This window comes from Tachysurus fulvidraco, chromosome 25 (assembly GCF_022655615.1).
Source record: "Tachysurus fulvidraco isolate hzauxx_2018 chromosome 25, HZAU_PFXX_2.0, whole genome shotgun sequence".
NCBI lineage: Eukaryota > Metazoa > Chordata > Actinopteri > Siluriformes > Bagridae > Tachysurus > Tachysurus fulvidraco.
The window spans coordinates 10389895-10410279 of NC_062542.1; the positions used below are offsets into that span (position 1 = coordinate 10389895).

The window sequence follows — 20385 nt, forward strand, 5'->3', positions numbered from 1 at the left end:
AAGAGCAGCAGGTTTTCAATCGTTCTTCCTACACCACCCAGTATAACTCGCTAAACTTGCCAACTCGCCTTTAAAAAAAAAAAAAAGAATAGCATCTATTTAGGGTTTAATAATTCTACACTGGAAGTGAACCGCTGCATGCTGAAACATTCACTGGAACTGGCTCGGGCTGATTTAAACTGACCATCAGCTGTCAGATGCTGTTAAGATTCAGAAGCCAAACGCTAGCCATATTTTCCATTTTATTATTTTTTTTTATCTCTAAAAGACTTTTATATCCTTTCACAAGTCATATACTGTAGCCAACAACAAAAATGTGTACATCAAAATTCCACTCCCATAGGGCTGGGTGCTATAACGATACAGTATGTATCACGATAGACACGTGATCGATATCAATAAAAAAGGTTTTTTGATAAAACGTTCAATATTTTTTATTCTTCGTCGGAAGAAAACAGAGGTTGCGAAGCAAATTGGTTGCATTAACAAAGGCACTCACTCTCTGGTAACCTAGCAACGTAGTGAGTGACACACTAACAGCCAATCATGTAACAGTATCATGTTTGCTTGCACCTTATCGTTGTCTCGTGCTGGTCTGCTGGATTCCTCTTCAGTAATCGGTGACTGATCAGCAGAAAATGAGTGCAATAAAATGTGAATAGTTCAACTTCAAGTATGATTAGAGGAAGAATAACTTGGAGTTACTTTTTTTATATTTCTGCAGGTTTTATATTTCAAAAAATTGTTACTGTATTGTATCAGGTTTGTTTTTTATATTACAGATGTATCTCAGTCTACCTCAGTTTTATTTATGTTTACAAAACACTTCACATATTTTAATTAAAACACTTTATTCACCAGAAGGTAAACAGCTAGTGACTAAACGCTTCCTAGCACTAAACGCACTAAATTCTCAGGTTTCTCTGTTTATATTTAACACTTTGCACTATTTTATTACACTTTATTAAACATTTCTTACATTTTCTTTCATTTTGCACCTTAAATGTTGAGATAATTGTTAAGTGTTCATTGTGACTTTAGAATTATGTTTACATTTTAATTAATACATTTTAGTTTTCCATGGTTGTTGACATTTCTGTCTTAATAACTGAGGGGATTATGATCAGAGTAAGGTTAAGTTTAAAATAAAAATGTTTAAATGTAATATTTTTCTCCTGGTCCTCGTTTTAAATGGGTCATAAAAATATCAATAATTATCAATATCGACCGACATGAAACACTGATATTGTGATACAGTTTTCAGCCATATTGCCCAGCCCTACACTCCCATATTTTTCTGTTGGTGTTGCTGTAGTTGTGACGTTATTTGTCTTTGCTGAACAACCCGAACATAATTCAAGATGGAAATATTTCTTGATTCTCTTCAGAAAACACTTTTCTATCCCTTTTCTGGAAAGAGGTTAAAAGCATTTTAGTGCCCAAAAGCTTTCCGGCTACTGTATATATGAGAAATATGATCCCAGGGTGTTTCACCAGGATGAGGAAACAAGCCAGAATGAACTTCCCAGCTGTCCCATCATGTATCCGAGGCTAACAGTAGCTAACAAGGCAGCATGATGGGGATCTCTGTCAGTGGCACTGCAGCTTGTTGAAAATGGTTATTTCTAGACAATGTTATTGTTTCTTTTATTATTAGTATGAGTGAAAATCAATCTTCCACAATCCACCATACGCTGTTCGTCCCGTATTTAGAATATTATGCTACATCAGTCCTGGATGGCCTTGGAGGCTCAGTGGAAGATTTTTTTTTTCTCTGAGCTGTTGAGGCATTAATACTGAAGTTCAGCGTATTTTACTTTTGGGCAGTTTTGAATATTTATTTGCTGATTTCTTGTCACCTCAGATTTTATTTATATAAGATGCTACAGAAGCTTTTTGATGGTATTTGGGGTGTGTTCTGTAGTTTCGGGGTGCTGGAGGTGGGACAAACTGCAAAGGAAACCTGCATCGGTGGAACTGGCTCAAAGCCGATTTTCTTTCGGTCAGTGTAGCTGGTTTTACAGTAGCTGGTAAACTCTCTCAGTAAAGAGCAACATGAATTGTTGCGACCTGAGCTGTGGAAATGCTCCATGTGGTAGCGTAGCATTATGCAAATGATGGCTATAAGAGGAACAACAGGCATATTTGTGTTCGTATCGGTCGCTTAGCAACTTTGTGAGTAGCAACACAGACAGGACCACTCACCCTTGTAGTGGCCTTTATTTAAGCAGTTGATCTAAAAGCTGCCTTAGGTGCCTAGGAACCGTCTTGTAAGTGCTTAGGAAAGGTCAAATGTGAAAAAAGGTGAAAAAAACTTCCCCTTTAATCTAGCGGGACGCTACCGGACCCCTAGAGTTTGAGTCTAGGGGTCCGGTAGCGTCCCGCTAGATGACGTATAAGCTCTTATTGAGAGGTTTCTCTTGGTATTCTGGTATTTCTGAAATATCACACATACACTAGCGCAGGGGTCGGCAACCCGCGGCTCCGAAGCCGCAAGTGGCTCTTTCATTCCTCTGCTGCGGCTCCCTGTAGATTTGGAAAATAAATATTTAATTTAAATTTATTTTATTTTAGTTAGTTTTTAAAAAAATGTAATTCTAAATTCTAAGATCATGATGCTCTTGTAACATTAAAATAAACCGTGTTTAGTTTTATTTGTCGCTCAAAATACGCGTCATAACTGCCGACTTGCGAAATCCGACACACAGAAGCAGACGCGTTTTTGGGTTGCTGCAGCCGGCAAGTTAAAATTTTGATGCCATGAATACGAAGATGACTCAATTAGACATTGAACATTTTATTTGAAAGTAACCTTCAACTCAGCGTCTTTATCTTAAGGTTAGTTCAAACTGTTCAAAATATTTTTGTTTGCCTGCAGAAATAAAATTTTTTTACTTGGTAGCAGTTCAATGATTTCATAAATGCAACACACTACAGTTTTTTCTATACTTTCCATAAAGGTAAAAAACGATATAATGCAGTGTTATCTTCATTTTAGATGTCAAATGGGTTTTGTGGCTCCCTGTGGGTTTTTTTTCTTCAGGAAACGGGTCCAAATGGCTCTGAGTATTTAAGGTTGCCGACCCCTGCACTAGCGCATCCCAAACAATGTGCATCCGTACAAAAGAACATGAACTCACCTTATTACTGTTAGATATACTAATTAGGATGCAAATTAGGACACAGCCTTCAATTATTATTTGTTACCGTGGTCTGTTTAACTATCAGCTTAATATAGTGTCTTAATTCTGCTCCACCCACATTAAATAAAGCACAAGCGTAGTCATTTATGATGCAGTAAAAAATAGCTGTTAAACGTGTCGATGTGTTTGGCTCAGCCCTTCTGTTTGTATGTCTGTAATGAGTGACGCCTGTAGTACTGCAAGTGAACACCTGTGTGTGCGTGTGTATGCGCGCGCACGTGCGTGTCTGTGTGTGTGCGTGTCTGTGTGTGTGCGTGTCTGTCTGTCTGTGTGTGTCTGTCTGTGTGTGTGTGTCTGTCTGTGTGTGTGTGTGTCTGTGTGTCTGTGTGTGTGTGTGTGTGTGTGTGTGTGTGTGTCTGTCTTTCTCTGTGTGTGTGTGTGTGTGTGTGTGTGTGTGTGTGTGTCTCAGACTGGTGGCAGATGAGGACTCCTGTTTAGGTTGTGATTTTAGAGTGAAATATTGCCGGAAGCACTTTGCAGAGCTGGGTATAGACAGTGATTTATAATTAAAGGAGCAGTCAGTTTAAAAACGTCCCCTTAAGCATCTGTGAGCTGTAGCAGAGGGCTTAACTCTGGCCCTGTCAGACTGATGGCTGAAGCACTAAGGCGTAACTGCGCCACAGCATTCCTAGAGCTTGAGGCTGTGCGATGCTCAAGAGATTCTATATTTGTAAACTGCTTTATGAACTGCCTTATGATGCGCTTGAGCTGAGCTGCCTGCAGCCCTTTCTCTTTTCCTCTGTCTCTCGCTCTCTCTCTCTCGCTTTTGCTTGCTCTCTCTTTCTCCTGCACTTTCTCCATCTCTCCCACCTTCTGTCTCTCTCTCTTCTTCACTCACACTCTCTCTCTCTCTCTCTCTCTCTCTCTCTCTCTCTCTCTCTCTCTCTCTCTCTCTCTCTCTCTCTCTCTCTCTCCTTCTTCTTCTTCTTCTTCTTCTTCTTCTTCTTCTTCCCTGCTGCTTTGCAAGCAAATATAAACCTCACCATGGAAAGGCCTAGTTATGAAAACAGCAAAGCAATGATTTCCCACATCTGTCTATATTAATGTTTTGATTTAATTTAATTTGAATTTAATGTAAGTAAAATTCAACATGTTTAAACCTATACTATTGTCACTTTATTTACTTATATGGGATTTCTGCAAAAGCAAAAAACTCTTAGCATTCTGTAAATTTACAGTTCACAAGAGAGTTCAGTCCATGTAATAAGAGTAAATTGTAAATAACAAAATGTATCTTGCTTTTGAATATCAGTCACACGAGAATATGGACCTGTCTTATTGATGCTTATTGTTAAGCTCGTGTTTAATATATCACAGCGCCTGAGCGGCACAACAGACGTCTACACTTAGAAAACGCCTTCCATGGCTCTGGAGCCAGGCGAAATTTGCTGTCCCTTCTGGGATGTAGGAGATGACATTATTTTATCTCCCCTGTCAGTGGCAGTGACAAAAGCCAGTCAGGGGCATGTGTGAGCTGTAAGTATGGGAAAGAGTTCAGCTAGTGTTTCCTCCGGCTATGTTTGGCTGCCCTGCGACGCTGCATGAGCAGCAGAAGCAGACATTAGCTGTGTGTCTCAGAGGAACAGTGTGTATGCACCACCCTCCTGTGTTGTTGTTGTTGTGTGACGGGGAGTGGCAGTTGCTGAATAGGAACTGGCAAAACCAAATTAGAGAGGAAACCGTGAGGGGGAAAATCTTCCTTGAGTGCAGGTGGCTTTCACACTGACATTTTAGACTGAAACAGCGACGGTTTGCATGAAAACTCTGTAACGTGAAAGCTGTCATGTGGACCAGGAAACGTATCATGGTACTGAACCCGACATTTCCTGTAAGAGGTCGTCAGAGTTCAGTTGCTCTTGAACTATGCTGCAATTCCCGTGAGTGTGAATGCAACTTGTACTCGAGTCCACACTCGTTCAGGAAGTGAAGTAACCTCTGTGCGTGTTTTAGCCGATGATGACATCAGTTGTGGTGCCGGGAACAATCGCACTAGGATTTGGACACACTTACAGTAAATACGTAGCTCACCAGGCAAGTGAAGGCACCGGTGTGTGTTTCAGTTGCCCAGAAACCCAACAGTCGTAGACGTGAATTGTCCCGGCATTTATGTTGTTAGGTTCTGTAGTAAACGTTTTCTGTTGAGAAACTTCAATTTCGTTTCAGTTTCTGTGTGATTACGGCCCTTTCATAGTCCTGCTAACACAGTGCAGAGTTATTACTGTTCTTCTGCACTCCTGTGTACAATTGAGATGTCAGCAGTTTTATTTGCACACATTGCATCAGCATCTTTACTCCAAGCACACGCACACACACACACTGTTCTGAGCTATGATCAAAATCTCATTCCTGTTTCCCTCCAGCATGTGTGTGTGTGTGTGTGTGTGTGTGTGTGTCTTTGCATGGTTGTATGCTGTCCTTGTGGATGTGAGATTAAAATATTCTGAATCTCTTTTTTTTTCCCCCCCACAGGAATGCTAACAATCACAGACTTCATCAATATACTTCACAGATACTACAAGTCCCCCATGGTATGTGAGCTGTAAATTTACTCTCCAGTTGTCTGCTTTCCATTTCCATTCGTGATTTCTAAATAATGCAGTGCATTCTGGTCCATTTTCAGGCTTCTCGTGCTCTTTTATAGCATCGACTCTATAACCAGCAGATGCAGCACATTTAGCAGATAAAAATGGCCTTGTTGTTTCTGAGCCTTGCTTTTATGGCCTCTAGCCAGGGAATTAATGCAGAGAAGGGTCAGGAACGCACTAGCCTTTCTCTCATCATGGCTCAGTTCACAGAGTTTGTTTTAAACCCTTAATAAGTTTTATTGCCATGAAGATTAAGCACAAGTCATTGAAATTTAAGAGTCCAACCTCACTGCTGCCTGCTTTCACTGTAACCACTTCCCATTCAATAAGCTCTGAAATCCTTTGCATTTTTATCTGATAAAATCTGGGATGATTAGAATAAGGAGAAAAAACGAGGAGAAAAAACAAAAACAGAAGGCACGTCGTCGGATCAGGACGAGGAAAACATTCGCCTCTGAGCTTGATTAGTCATGGTTATTTATGTTCCATCTCGTTTATGCACCGCGCTTTAGCCGCTAGGCACTTACGATGCCGACAAGCTCTTTTGTTTCCTCTCGTCATTATCACAACACACCTAAACCAGAGCCCCTGCTCAGACCTGATCCATGTTTAGAGCTGCACTATTAGACCTGCGATTGCGTCACAATGCTCTGTGTCGATCTTAATTGGAGTCTCTGCGGAGAGACCTCCTCGTTAGAGGATCTGTTCCTTGCTTTTCTCTTATCAGTCAGTTTCCTTCTTTCCTCTGGGGAGAAGGTCACACCTACTTTCACGGCACCAGGAAATGATTGTGTAGCATGATCACCAGAGCAGTCATCACATTCCCAGTTCACCTCACTGGTTCAGGTCACCGGTTCATGAACTTATAAATTCAGTGGCGCACACAGAGCTTCCAGAAACATCAGACGTTTCATACAAACGTCAGTCATCAAAGTGCTCGTGAGGCTGTCCTACACACTACCGTAGCGTCGTCTTGTGATTCACCTGCTCATGAGAGTCTTTGTCCTGTTTCAGGTGCAGATCTATGAGCTGGAGGAGCATAAGATTGAAACTTGGAGAGGTATCAGTCACCAATCAGTTAGAAATCCTTTTCAGACTCTTGAAAGTGAAGGTCGTTTTTTATTGTTTCTTTACGGTTTCTTTGTGTTTTTTTTTTCTCCCTTCTTTCTTTCACCAGAGCTCTATTTACAAGAAACCTTTAAACCATTAGTCAACATATCACCAGATGCAAGGTAAGAGTTTTTTTTGTGTGTAATAATAAACATGGTCTCTTGATTCTTATCTTTGAGTTAGACGTCCTTTGTTTAGAATAGTTAGAATTGTGAGTGAATGATTCTGTAGACCAAACGGAACTCCTGACAGATTTATAAAATGTTCTTCGATGCTAATTTTCTTTGTAGTTATAAACACGCATATGTTCATAAATGCCAATCACACGTAAATTGCTAAGCATGTTCAGTGCTGCAGCTGTTTTTACATTTACTGACGGCCGCAGAACTCCATAAAAGCCGAAACCCGCCGGGAGCCGACAACGAAATGAGAAGTTAATGGTTGAACGAGCGCCTCTTAATCACGGCACACGCTAAATACAGCAGTCATTAAGTCCTTTTATGTGCTGGTGGTTTTTTTTTTGTTTTTTTTTGGAATTGAAAAGTTAGTCTTATTTGTCTCAAGTTTTCTATTTGTTTTGTGTTGTTTTCTTTCAGCACTAATTAGTTAGTGCTAATTAAAAAAGAACTAAAAAAAAGCTAAAACGTTTTCTAAAACCCATTCTATGTAAAACACACTGGCACTTGTAGAATTTAGAACTTTTAAAACCAAGTTCATGTTAGTGAGTCTCCTTAAAATGTGGAATTTTACACAAACTCAATATCATGCAATAGTAATAAGATATAAAAGAAAATGCGAATATTCAGAAAGTTCTGGTAAACATTTGTATGTGCTCTGTGTTTTTAAGAAGGAATTCCGAATCAATTTGGTTCGTATGCAGTTTAATAAATGAGGTCGATACACTTATAAACAGATGATGCTTTTCAAGATCCTGAATGAGTACAAACATGAGAGAGAAAGCGTGTGTGTATGTGTGTGTGTGTGTGTGTGTGTGTGTGTGTGTGTGTATGTGTATGTATGTGTGTGTGTGTGTGTGTGTGTCTATGCAGCTTTTTCCTCAGGAAACCTTTCCATATTTTCTTCTCTCTTCTCCCCTGCAATGAAGCTTTGTGATATTTGAGTGCAGTAAATAATTCAGCGAGCATCATCTATAAAGAGAATATTGGACAAGGTTCTCAACACTCTTAGTAAAGGTTGCTCTTTGATATTCGACTGAAACCAACACTGTTCATTTTTTGCGATTGAGTGTCCAGGTCCGGGCTGCTAATGCGGAAACGTCTCTGTGTCCAGGTTGTAGCCAGAAAAGAGCTAATCTTTAATATTTTCTGTGTATTTGGCAGCATATTTGACGCTGTATATTCGCTAATCAAGAACAAGATACACCGCTTGCCCGTTATCGACCCCGTCAGTGGGAACGCACTTTATATCCTCACACACAAGAGGATCCTCAAGTTCCTGCAGCTCTTCGTAAGTGTCATGTTCATTTTTAACCTAAAAAAAAAAGGTTTAAACTCACATTTAACGTTGGATGTCAAGTTGCGGCTCAACACTACACACACAAGTTCTTTATTACATGGAATGAAGCAAGGAAATCCATATTTATACTGCACACAAATGTTATTACCAGCATTATTAAATCATTTAACATCAGACATGAGAGAAAATGTAAATGCATAAACATAATCTTTAATAATTATAAGTTACCTAGACTTAACCAGTGCCCCTGGTGGTTCAGCAGCAGCCCAGAGAAAGTGGGAGGGTTTGGTCGGGAAGGGCATCCAGCATAAAACCTGTACCAAATTACAACGTGTAGATCGGATGACCCGCAGACAAAGGACCACAACAACACTCCGATTTAAAATTACCAAACACATAGCGAAATGTTTTTTTGATTATAAATCGATTATACACTTGATGCTATTAAGTGCATAAACATAAGAATGTGAGATAACTGCAGCTAACTAGCACAGTGCTGTGCAATCACAGTTGTCTCAGAAACTGGGGTAAGGTTTATTTTAAAAAATCATCCAATAAGTCATCCAATCGTCTTTTGAGTTATTCTCATTTCAAATGATCCATTTTCAAAAGGTAGAATAAAGCAACGTGATGTTATGAGGATACACTAATGACCTTACAGCCAACTTTGAGATTTCGCTCAGTAACGCTACACCAGAACCCGTGGAGAACGGCAGTACAAGTCTTTGGTTGCGAGCGCAGTGGTTCCATGTAGCACCAGACGCCCTGGACTGGATCCTCTGAATGACCCCTGATTTCTCTCTCATCATAGGAGGCCACCTTGTTGGTTGCATGTTCAGAACATATCCAAATAAAGTCTAATCAATCCAAAGAAAGCTTCCTAGCTTGTAGCTGCTAAAAGTTCATCCCACACGTAACATAAACTAACAGGAGGCTCAATATGATACATCATTTGATTTGTCTAATCGGAGAGAATAATAGTCATTTGCCTTAACTCGTGTTGTATGTCTTTGGACATATCTCGCATCGTCATACTGACTTGCAGCATATTTTATAGTAATAAAACAAGAACCTCTTCGACTGTGTGTGCATTTCAGTGTTTTGTAATTGAGGAAGCTGACTTTGCACGATAAACAAAGTGCTTGCTCCTGAACACTGCACATGTTTTCAATAATTTTTTGAGATTCTCTTGCTTTCTTTTGAAATCCAGCAGGCTTGTTTTAACGGCTTTAGTGTTTTGTCTCTAAATGCCGTTTGAATGTCAATGGCTTTGTGCTGTGGTCTGCATAAACCAAGCTTAAATACTTAAATGCTTAAATACAGCCAATGTTTATGTAATCCATTTGTATATTATTTTTGTTTTTAACCTTGCATAGATTCTTCTGTTTATTCTGAGCAAGAACTTCACCCTGTTCATCCCTGATGGAACCAATTGTCAATTTTAGTGAACACACATTTTGGGGTCTTGACCCACCAGTTGAAAACCACTTATTAAGACCAAACTATTTTCTCAAAGCTGGTCGTCTTCCAGTTTCCTTTTCATATGAACTAGTGCTGAGAGCTTAGACATGATTTATTAGAACACTGTAATTATAATATTTGGGAAACACTAGTGTATGATTTCCCCTTCACTTGTATGGGAATACTCTGCATGAAATGCACCGAACTGAGCAAATTTAGCAGTTCACCAAAACTTTAAAGCTTGTACCACGAGAAAGCAAGAGGGCTGGTGTACAAAAATAAAGCCCAGAACGTCGTATCGTTAAGGTAAGTTCAGGCATACAGTATGTTGTTTTTTTTGCTGCAAGTCATGAGTCGCTATTCACTATCAATTCACCAGTAAGCCTTTCTACTACTAGCTGCCATAGTAAGTGTTTATCATCGGGTGGCAAATTTTTCTTACTGCTGTAATATATATGATATATGCGCATCTTATAGGAGATGGGAGCATGAGGGTGTGCACTATGGCACAGATCACCTCACTGAGCCACTCCATAATAATAAAGTTAAACTTTTCTCAACTTGAAAAACCCCCATATCTGGAAACACCCATATCTATTCGCCATCGGTTGCTGTCACTCATGTCACCAGCTCTTACCCAAAGTAAACAATGCGAGTCGCTGTATGTTATCTTTAATGCCCCTAATGGCTCATTTCTTGCAGAAAAATACACTGGATCACAAAGGTTTTATTTATTAATTTTTTTTTCCGTATATCTTCTAATTATCAGAAGGAGTGTGGAGGAGATGTATCTTGCTTTTGAAGGCGTTTTAGTAAAAGAAATGAGGAGAAGCAGAACAATTGAGAGCCCAGTGCTGGGAAGTAACGTCTGTCAAACACGCACATCCAAGGATTTATACTTGGGCTTATCCTTGGAAATCTGAAAAGGATTAATGTTCTCTATCTGATTGGCCATGGTCAGATGAATCTCTTTACACAGATTCACACACATCTTACATCTAACATGATGAAGTTTTTATTTATTACAGATGGTTTATTAACGTACAAATGTTAATATATATATATGCTGCCTTGCTCCATGCACCAATACACCAAGGCATTTCCTGTACATGTAAAACCCACAGTATTTGGCAATAAAGGTGATTTGGATTCTCTTTTAGGTTCCACATGTAGTTCAACATGTCAGAATATGGTATAGGTGACACAATATTTCAAGAGTCTATTTTTTTTGTATGTTTTCATTCAGATCAATGCATTTAAGCTAAATGGTTCACAATACTAGATGGAGATTTTACTGACCCAGTGGTCTTCGTAGTGAATGAGTGATTTGTCCACACCTGCACGTGTGTGTTGAATTCTTTTTGTGTGTATGTGTATATATATACACATACACACACACCACACACACATTCACTTTAACTTCTGAGTCTCAGTCTTACAATCGCTGACCCTGCACCTCAGACAATTTCTAAACTCTTTAGTTCAGTCTACGTTATGGTTGTTTTGTTCTGATCAGGTGTGTGAGATGCCAAAGCCTGCCTTTATGAAGAAGACCCTGGAGGAGCTGGGCATCGGGACGTACAGCAACATAGCCTTCATTCACCCAGACACGCCGATAATCAAAGCACTGAGCATCTTTGTTGAGAGGAGGGTTTCAGCTCTGCCTGTGGTAGACGAGTCCGGTAACGAGACACCGAACAATCTCTGTTCTCAATATTAATGCATATTAACATGGATTGCGGGACATCACTGTCCTTACTGTCTGCTTTCTTTACAGGAAAGGTTGTAGACATTTATTCCAAGTTTGATGTCATTGTAAGTCATTTTTTAAATCCTCATTTATACGCTGAATGTTTGAGCTCTATATAAAGGATCATATAAAGGATCATGCTCTGTATGTCCCCGTCATTTTCTTTAGAATCTTGCTGCTGAAAAGACCTACAATAACCTGGACATTAGCGTGACTCAGGCTTTGATGCATCGCTCCCAGTACTTTGAGGGTGTCATGAAGTGCAACAGACTGGAGACGCTGGAGACAATAGTGGACAGGATAGTCAAAGCTGAGGTGAGTTTCTAGGAGACACACACACAGTGTACAGGGTAATGAAGCTTTACACACCTTCACATAGTCAAATATATAGTAAATGTGCTTCTGGGCAGTACACACACACACACACACACACACACACACACACACAATAGTTTACAGAATATTTAAAACACAGCTCCTAGGCATTATTCTGGATTTAAAAAATCTACGTGTTATCTAATGTCCTGTTTTTTTTTGTTTTGTTTTTTACTGGAAAAGTGAAGCTGAAACGCTGTTACAACAATAATTAATTAGAAATATAATTAATAATAATAACTAATATATAATATAAATGCTTGCACCCTCAATATAATCAGCAAGGACTGTTATTCTAATTCAAATGATTTTAATATCGTAATAGTCAAAATTTATTCCCGCTATAGTTTTATATCCCTGAACTTTCCACAGACAGAGCACATTATATCCACAAGGACAACATTTATAGTCAATAATAATGTTTTTAAGTCAAAATAAGCAAGGTAATGGCACTAAGAACTCAATAATATGTATAAGATCTTTGATCATTGTGACAGGGATGAAGGATAGGTGGACTGCAAGATGGCTAGATTACTGCTGCTATTAGCGTTTTCTCTCTCATCACAGGTGCACAGGCTGGTGGTGGTAGACGAGGCCGGCTGCATCGTGGGTATTGTGTCTCTATCAGACATCCTGCAGGCCCTGGTCCTCACTCCAGCAGGTATAGACGCTCTGCACTGCTAAAGTTTCTCATCTCTGTTTCCGGACTCCTCTATCTTCCCACCCCAACACACACACACAGGTATCGCCCTCATGCTACCCTGGCCTTGTCCGGCACAGACTGCTGCACAGCTGTCACTGCAAGCTGCTGCTCTGTTTGTGTGAGAGCATGAGGTTTTACACTTTATTCCTCACACAGTGTGACACTGACAGAATTTAAGGGGAGTTTTTTTTTTTTTAATGCAAGTGTGTGCATGCAGGTGTGGTTGTGTGTGACTGACACGAGCAGACAAAGCCAGACATTTCTCCTGACATTTGCCATGTCAGACATGTACTGAAGCTTCTCTTCTTGTAGAAATGCCCACCTTGTACATGGTGTGTGACGTCACGTGTTACGTAACGTTCAGGCAAACAACCAGACCAGATTATGTTTACGATATTTTATTTAGTTTAAAAGCTCTTTAAAAGCAGAAAGTATTAACAGCAGCTATTCCTATTCTTCCTATTTCTTTTGTGTGCTTTGTGACCTTGTTAACAGGTCTCGACACGTGCACAAGAAGGTATCCAGGTGATATTCAGCTCCTCCAGCCGTATAAATTTGAAATCCTCTGTTAAAGTCTGCAGGTGTGTTTGCTGTTCTCAGAAAGAAACCAGGTCTTACAGTATGCATTAAAAATGTCATCTAATACTCGAACATAGCCTCTGTGCCTCGATAGAAGGTCGTTCACTAGGGAAGCGGTTACAGGGCAGTGGTGGTACCGTTCCTGGCGGTTTAGTTCATTTTTAATGAACTGAAGAAAGAATTTGATGGATTTCATATAAAACAAATGATGCTTGCTTAGATTAAGCACTCACCTGGCCATTTTATTAGGAATAACTGTAAATCAGATATTTCTGTGAAAGCAACACAATGCAGAAAATCACAGAAACAGTTAATGTTTACGGCTGTGAACAACGTCACCTTACTAATGCCTGTCATCTTGGTGACTTATGCCCCTTTTCCACCAAGGCAGTTTGAGTGCTGGTTTGGAGCCAGAGCCTAATTTAAAATCAGTTCTTTCTTTTTCGACACCCAAAGCACCGGCTCTGAACCAGGAAAAGGGGTTCTTGAGTAGCAACTTAAGAACCGCTTGCGTCAGGGGTTGGTGGCGGCATTACTGTGACCAACAAGACAAAAGAGAACGTAGTTAGCGCCGGGATTTGCCACGCTCGGATGCCAATGTAGGTTCGCAAAGCCATGAACATTAACCCCCTGGGGTCGACAGGCGCGCCGCCGCGTTTTTGGCGCTTTTTTCCTCTTCAACGTGAAATCCACTTAAAATACTCCGTCATTCATAATCATACACACACATGTAATACATCATTTGAAACTGTGAAGTGTCTACTTTTATTTGACTGCCTTCATAATAACAACAAAACGCTGTGCTTTTGGCAAATAAAGAAAATACCCAGGGTGTGCATTCAGACATCTGTCTCCTTGACCATCTTCCTGAAACACGTTACAAATATGAACTAATAACTCCGCCAATACTTATCACACGAACATGATACATATGTCTAATGAAAGCCTGAAATGTCTACTTTTAAATGATGCAATTAAAATCGAAACCAAATATTGTCTTTTTGTGTAATCTGTATGTAAGTAAAGAGAGGTACAGTTTTTCTGGCTCCACCTCATTAGCGCTAATGTGATCCCACCTATCGCACGTGCCATTCATATGGAAATTAGCTGACGCGGGCTATGCAAACAAGATCAACGCCCCCAAACAATGCTGTAAGAAGCACCAAGTTTTAACAGATTAGATTAAAAAAGATTCCATTAAAGATTTTAACAGCGCCATATTGTATTGGTCACATACAATATTGTTACTTGTATACATATTGTTACTTTATTATTTATTTTAAGCATCTGTCTTGTAGTATAGTGTCTGTTTGCTCGGTCTCTTGTCTGGCACACATGCACTTTATGTGGATTTTAGGATTTTTTTTAGTACTTATCTCTTGTCTGGCACTGTTTGCACTAGTTAAATATTCTAAATAAACTACAAACACAAAATATACACATTTATTTTGTCTTCACATTCTTTTAACTCCTTCTTGTAATCTCCACATTCTTGTAACTCCTCTCTGTCATACACTTACCTGTAAGGCTCATTATGCAGCTCATTATGCAGGCCTTTGTCTTCTCAGGTGTGAATTCTCATTAATATGCATTATTCTCATTAATATGCATGATAGTTGACGCCTACTCGCATATGCCCTTTACAAACAAAAAGTGTCTTAGAAAATTTAAATCAATATATTGTTTTCGGTGAGCGAGTAAACAAGATGATTTCACATAATTTTGAAGCAAAAACACTAGGATACAAGATCCCGTTCTCAAAAGTCCCGTGAACCAATGTTCTGTATGTGTTTTATGGCCTTATTCAAGTGATTTATAATGTTTCATTTTTCACTAACCACGCATAAACATTGTTTTCTCAAAAACACAATCATGTACATACATGCTGCTCACATATTATTGTAGTCCAGTTTGTGCTGATTACAGTGATATTAGACTTTAGCCATTTATATCTTCATAAGCAACTGAAAAAAGCACAAATATCAGGGTATGTCAAAACTTCTCCAGGCCCCAAAATACCCTCAGACCCCAGAGGGTTAACAGTAAAGCAACATCCACCATTGTTGATGTTGTGTTTGTGTTTGCCGCTGTATAAAGTTGTATACAGTGACGTAAGACTTGGCTCTGTGATGACTCTCTAGCCCATGGAAAGGCAAACTGGTTCTTAGAAGGTTCGCCAGTGGAACCAACTTCGAACCAGCACAAGCGCTGAACCAGCACCCGGTTCTTTTTGGTGGAAAGGGAGCATAAGTGACTGTGGCAATATTGTTGGTGCCAGATAGGCTGGGTATGAGTATTTTAGAAACTTTCTACACAACAGTGTCTGAGAGAGGTCATGAGATAGGTCAGAGGAGACTGGTCAGACTAGTGCAAGTGTAACAGAATTCAGTAACATGGTGAGCAATAAAGCATCTCAAAGTATGTAGAACCTTGAGGTGGATGGACTACAACAGCTGGAGAGCACATTTGGTTCCACTGCTATCAGGAAAATGAGAATCTGAGCCTACAGTAGGGACAGAAGAACCTGAAATTTATAACAATGAGTTGAACTCGAGTTTACCTTTGAGGTGGACTTGGTTGTTTGGATAATTGTAGAAAGAAAGTACTTCAGAAGCTCTGAGCTGTTTGTCTTTCTTTTAAGAATATACGAGGAATATGCTATTACTAAATGGCTGTCAGACTGACTGTGTATAAATGTATATATCTGACCACTCGCAGTATTACTAGACGTGGCATATTACACAGACGTGAAACGTGTAGCGTGAAAGAAAACAGTGTTGAAACACTAGAGATTCCTTTCTGTGAACATCTCAAAAGGGAAATCGACTCAGTCAATATTTGTATTACATCATGGAAGAGGGCTAATTAAACGAAATCTGTGAAAGTAGCGGTAAACTTTATGTAAAATGCAGATAAACAGCTGTTAATTCAGCTGCATGAAGCGGAGTGTGTATTTGAAAGCTACCGATTTAGTACCGCTTCGATAGAGATGACTAGATTATCACTCTATTCAAAGTCAGCCTTACTTTTGTCCTGATTTCATTCTGCTTAGAAGTAGTTTTTGTAATTACAATAGAGAATAATTATTTGATTAGTTGATTAATTAAAAAGATCTTTTGAAGAAGCCTACACTTTGTACGCTCAGGTTTTCCGTCTTATGTTATGATTGTGGGTTTTGCTAAGCCCTAAATTACTTCCTAAGACCGTAAATCTCCTGTTTTTTATTAGAGAATCAGGTTACTATCTGTTTTATATTTCCTTAAAAATATAATTCTCCCTTTTATAAGTATAAAAAAATATTTAGGACTCCATAGGTAGTTTTATATATAGTACAGCTGTTGATCAGTAAACATTGAGTTTTTTGTTAATTCTTTTTTTTTAATTAATTTAATTTTTTCAGGTTTTTTTTAAATTAGTGTAGCGTTTTATTTTCTGTACTGTTCAGACATTCTTTTTTCTCTCTCTTATTTTGCTACACCGATAACTTCACAAATCCAACACCGTGTTCCTTGTGAGACATTATTGTGAGCACTCTGGGTGTGAAAATTTTGCACTGAATGCAAATCAACAAGCGTTATGAATATTAACCAGCAGATGGATTGCTGTGAATTTTACTGGTGATTTGCATGGATCACATTCAAGTGTGAACTGAATGTTTAAATGGTGGTGCCACACACACACACACACACACACACACACACACACACACACACACATACACACACCCCATTCGTATCTTATCAGCCGTTCAAACAAAGCGGTCACATTGGGTTAACAGACAGCACAAGCACAGGAGGCAGGATTTTAAGATTTTATTTTCTTCAAATTAGTGTCTATTAGGTTAAAGTGGAGATTCACAAAATTTACATTTCAGATACTGGGGAACACGAAGTGCCCTGTACATCATCCTTAACATGTAATATTTAGTATGCTAGTTGCAGCTTAATATTGTTCAAGGAGAGGCAGAAGTGCTGCATATTGTTTGGACAGTCACACAGTGCGGAATAAAGGTTATATGAAGTTTTACTCAACTCAGAGAGCAGTATCTGGGATGGTATGTTGGTGAAAGGAAATGCACGATGCAGTAATGTTGAAATGTAACAATATCAGTGTCAAGAGAGAGTAGGTGTAAGATACTCACGTACTCGCATCCTTGAATGCCGTGATGCCTCGTCCCTCACCGCAGCACCGTGCGATAGACCCTTTGCTAAGCCCCGCCTCCCACAGTTCTTGTTCCTACAGGTGTTAAGACTTACGGTGCGTTTTATTTGAAACGGTATGTCTGAGACAAGCAGAAATTTCACTTTATTGCCATATTCCTAACATGAAATGCTTAAACGGTTCAAGGTTGCTCCAGATACTAGTCAGAGAATTTAGCAGCTTTATTTAAGACGTTGTCCCAGCACAGTCATGTCTGTAAATGACTATATACGTATATATTCATCGTAAGGATGAACACAGTAAAAACTCTTTCACCAATCAAACAGTGATTAGTCTAATTCATCTCCATTCTTTAGGAACCTCTGCTTTAGCTCCACACAGTGGTAAGTTCACATGCAGTGCTGAGCAGTCATTCTTGATACAGGTGATTGTGTTTATTTAATCAAAAACTATTTACAGACTTATTCTGCTACCGTGATTTTCATCATTGTTCAGTTTGGATGCTACACCCCTACTCTTGTATGCTCTTGAAATGGGGTCATTTCTCTCCCAATCCCTGCTTCTGTAAACTTTTGGAAATTAGCCATCCAGTTTAATCCTGGTGTACACGGTGTGATTATTCTGTCATCGACCAAAACTGCTTAGGAGAACTCTGTGCTTGTGGGTTGTCATGTGACTTGTTCACCAGCATTAGTGCCAGATTTAGTACCGTAGTCACCAGTGTCGAGGGACAACAAGAAAGGTGTGGCAGTGTCTGAAATTTTGGATTATAATCTCAGTTGAGCACCGCTATACCTCTTGTTTAAAAGCCACCGAAAAGGAGGGCAGTGTAGGATGACCACAAAGATCATGTTTATTTTTTTAGGAGCTTGTAAAATTTAAATAAATAATGAAACAATAAAAAAAGACTGAAGTTGCAAAAATATAAAATGCCAACTTTAAAAGCTGCACACCTGCAACAGCTTAGTGAGTGAGTCCTGAAAGGATGTCAGATATCCAAGCCGTCTTTTGCTACAAACGGTAAGTCACTGCATAGGTACGCTGTGATAATCTATCCTCTTTTTTTTTTTTTTTTGCTGTCTAGGTCTGACCAGGAAGGAGAGTGAGGTAGCTGAGTAATGCACTTCAGGACTACTAAATTCTGTCATGCTGCTGGAAGAGGAAGCAGGAAGTAGATTTGAAGCTGAAGTTTGTTCTGAAACAATTAGCCACTGAGGGCTGGCAGAAGAAGGAAACGGTACAGGGGTGGAAACTGAATGCTGCTGAAGGCCAAGAGAGGACATGGATTGATGTTGGAAAGGATAGATGGGCTACAGGGGTGACAAGGTGGAACACCAAGAATCTCTTTCTAACGGATTCTGCTGAGCTCGGTGTCTAAAGCTCTTACTGCACGCTCATCATTACGACATATGAAACATCGCCATCTAGTGTCTGTTCGTTGTATTACACTCACTGGACTGTACCATTATCATCATCCTGAGGGGATTCCTTTTAGTGACGAGCAATTTAGTACTGGCTTTAATATATATAAGTAATATAATTATGTTTTTCCCCATTTCATTTTCACATTGTTTATAGCACAGCTTTGGCTTTTGAGTTTACTTGCACATTTTTTTTGTTCGGTATTATTTTTATCCTCCCTTTTATTATCAATCATCTCCCATCTTTCTTTAAATGGTGCCTTCTGTCCACCAGTTGTCGCCCATTATGGATGGCCAAGGAACAGCGAATGTTCAACTGAAACAAAATGAATGTCAGTGTAAAACCAAAATATTTGGAATATGTTGTCAGTGATTTTAATAGATTTAAGTTTATATATCTATTTTATTTTTCTTTTGAAAGAGTTTATTTCAATAAGATGTTTTTGGAATGACGCTGTAAACTTAGATTAAACATTTTATTTATTTGTACTTTAATATTTGTTTTAATTTTTTTAAACATCAAGTGGGATGGAAAAATACGTTCAGCCCCTATGCATTAAAATAATGTACTGACTTATGAGTGCAATTTCAAATGCAGCCGCTGCCTACAAGCAGTTATTTTTTCCTCTACAGGGAAACCGGTGGCATGCAATGAAACCCCTCATACTCCCTATCAGTTGTACTGTACATAGAAAGAGCTTGTGAGATCTCTACAAAGTGCCAGAGAAAGGTCTATTTTTCTGTGCATTCAGTGTGTTTGTAATATTAAAGATTTTCCTTTGCATTATATTATGTGGCTGTGTTGATGGAAAAGGTCACTGATGAAACATCATGTCCACTGACAAAATGTACATCACTGGCATGAAGATAATACTACAATGGTTAAACATTGTGGGCTGATTTTATTTTTCCATTTTGCGGTTTGGAAATAAATCATGCTACTGAACCTTTGAATGATAGGTGTGCTTGATTTTTCATATTACTTGTTTTGAGATGCATGTATAATTGGGGAATCTGCATATCTGGATAGTTTCACCAGCAAAGTTTCAATTTCTGCTTCAATTTCTGCTAACGCTTAAGGCACATCAGGCTTAAGGAACATGAGGGTAACAAAAATGAACTCTTGAAATCAGTGATTTTTGAAGCAGTCCATATTGATGTAAACAAGAGTCCAGTCTAAAATTCCACATATAATCAATGGAAAATTCCTAAAAGGGACACGCTCCTTTAAAAATCCTTTAAGGATTCCTTCCTTAAATGCCAGAAATGTAAAATGTAAAAATCTGCTAAATGCAACCAGGATCCATCTACAGGGAAGTGCATGTTAAAAATTCACTGGAAAGCTAACATAATTTGGATACCAGCTTCCTCTATTGCCTTGGAACAGTCGCCCAACTGACTCCATCACCTGTGGATGACGTAAGCAGTTGTGGGAAAGCACCAATCAGCATTTGGAAGTGTCCAGGTCAAATAAAGCGAATGCTAAGCCAGCACAAAAGAGAACTTGCTATCAACAAAGGAGATCGACTTCTCAAAAATACTCCGGCAAACCTGCCAGTTT

The 20385-nt window shown here is 39.2% G+C and overlaps 1 protein-coding gene and 1 long non-coding RNA gene across 7 annotated transcripts in view; one reads left to right on the forward strand and one right to left on the reverse strand.

Annotated features, from left to right (window-relative positions):
- prkag2a (protein kinase, AMP-activated, gamma 2 non-catalytic subunit a) overlaps positions 1 to 19778 on the forward strand; it is an 84280-nt gene extending 64502 nt beyond the window's left edge. For 3 of the 6 annotated variants that reach the window (XM_027173473.2, XM_027173497.2, XM_027173505.2), the window contains 10 exons: positions 5673 to 5731; positions 6803 to 6848; positions 6966 to 7020; positions 8239 to 8365; positions 11352 to 11517; positions 11613 to 11650; positions 11754 to 11900; positions 12528 to 12621; positions 13159 to 13244; positions 18488 to 19778. In XM_027173473.2, coding sequence (XP_027029274.1) covers positions 5673 to 5731; positions 6803 to 6848; positions 6966 to 7020; positions 8239 to 8365; positions 11352 to 11517; positions 11613 to 11650; positions 11754 to 11900; positions 12528 to 12621; positions 13159 to 13235 — 809 coding nt within the window. In that variant the 3' untranslated portion in view covers positions 13236 to 13244; positions 18488 to 19778. Of the gene's footprint in view, positions 1 to 5672; positions 5732 to 6802; positions 6849 to 6965; positions 7021 to 8238; positions 8366 to 11351; positions 11518 to 11612; positions 11651 to 11753; positions 11901 to 12527; positions 12703 to 13158; positions 13245 to 18487 lie in introns of all 6 variants that reach the window. The other 3 variants (XM_027173481.2, XM_047808616.1, XR_003444751.2) reach the window with 2 other exon arrangements.
- On the reverse strand, positions 8250 to 9174 carry LOC125140238. Its single transcript, XR_007139513.1, has 3 exons — positions 9034 to 9174; positions 8603 to 8688; positions 8250 to 8389 (listed from the first exon to the last, which is right to left on the reverse strand). It is a non-coding gene; the product is annotated as an uncharacterized LOC125140238 (long non-coding RNA).
- Positions 19779 to 20385: the final 607 nt, after the last annotated feature.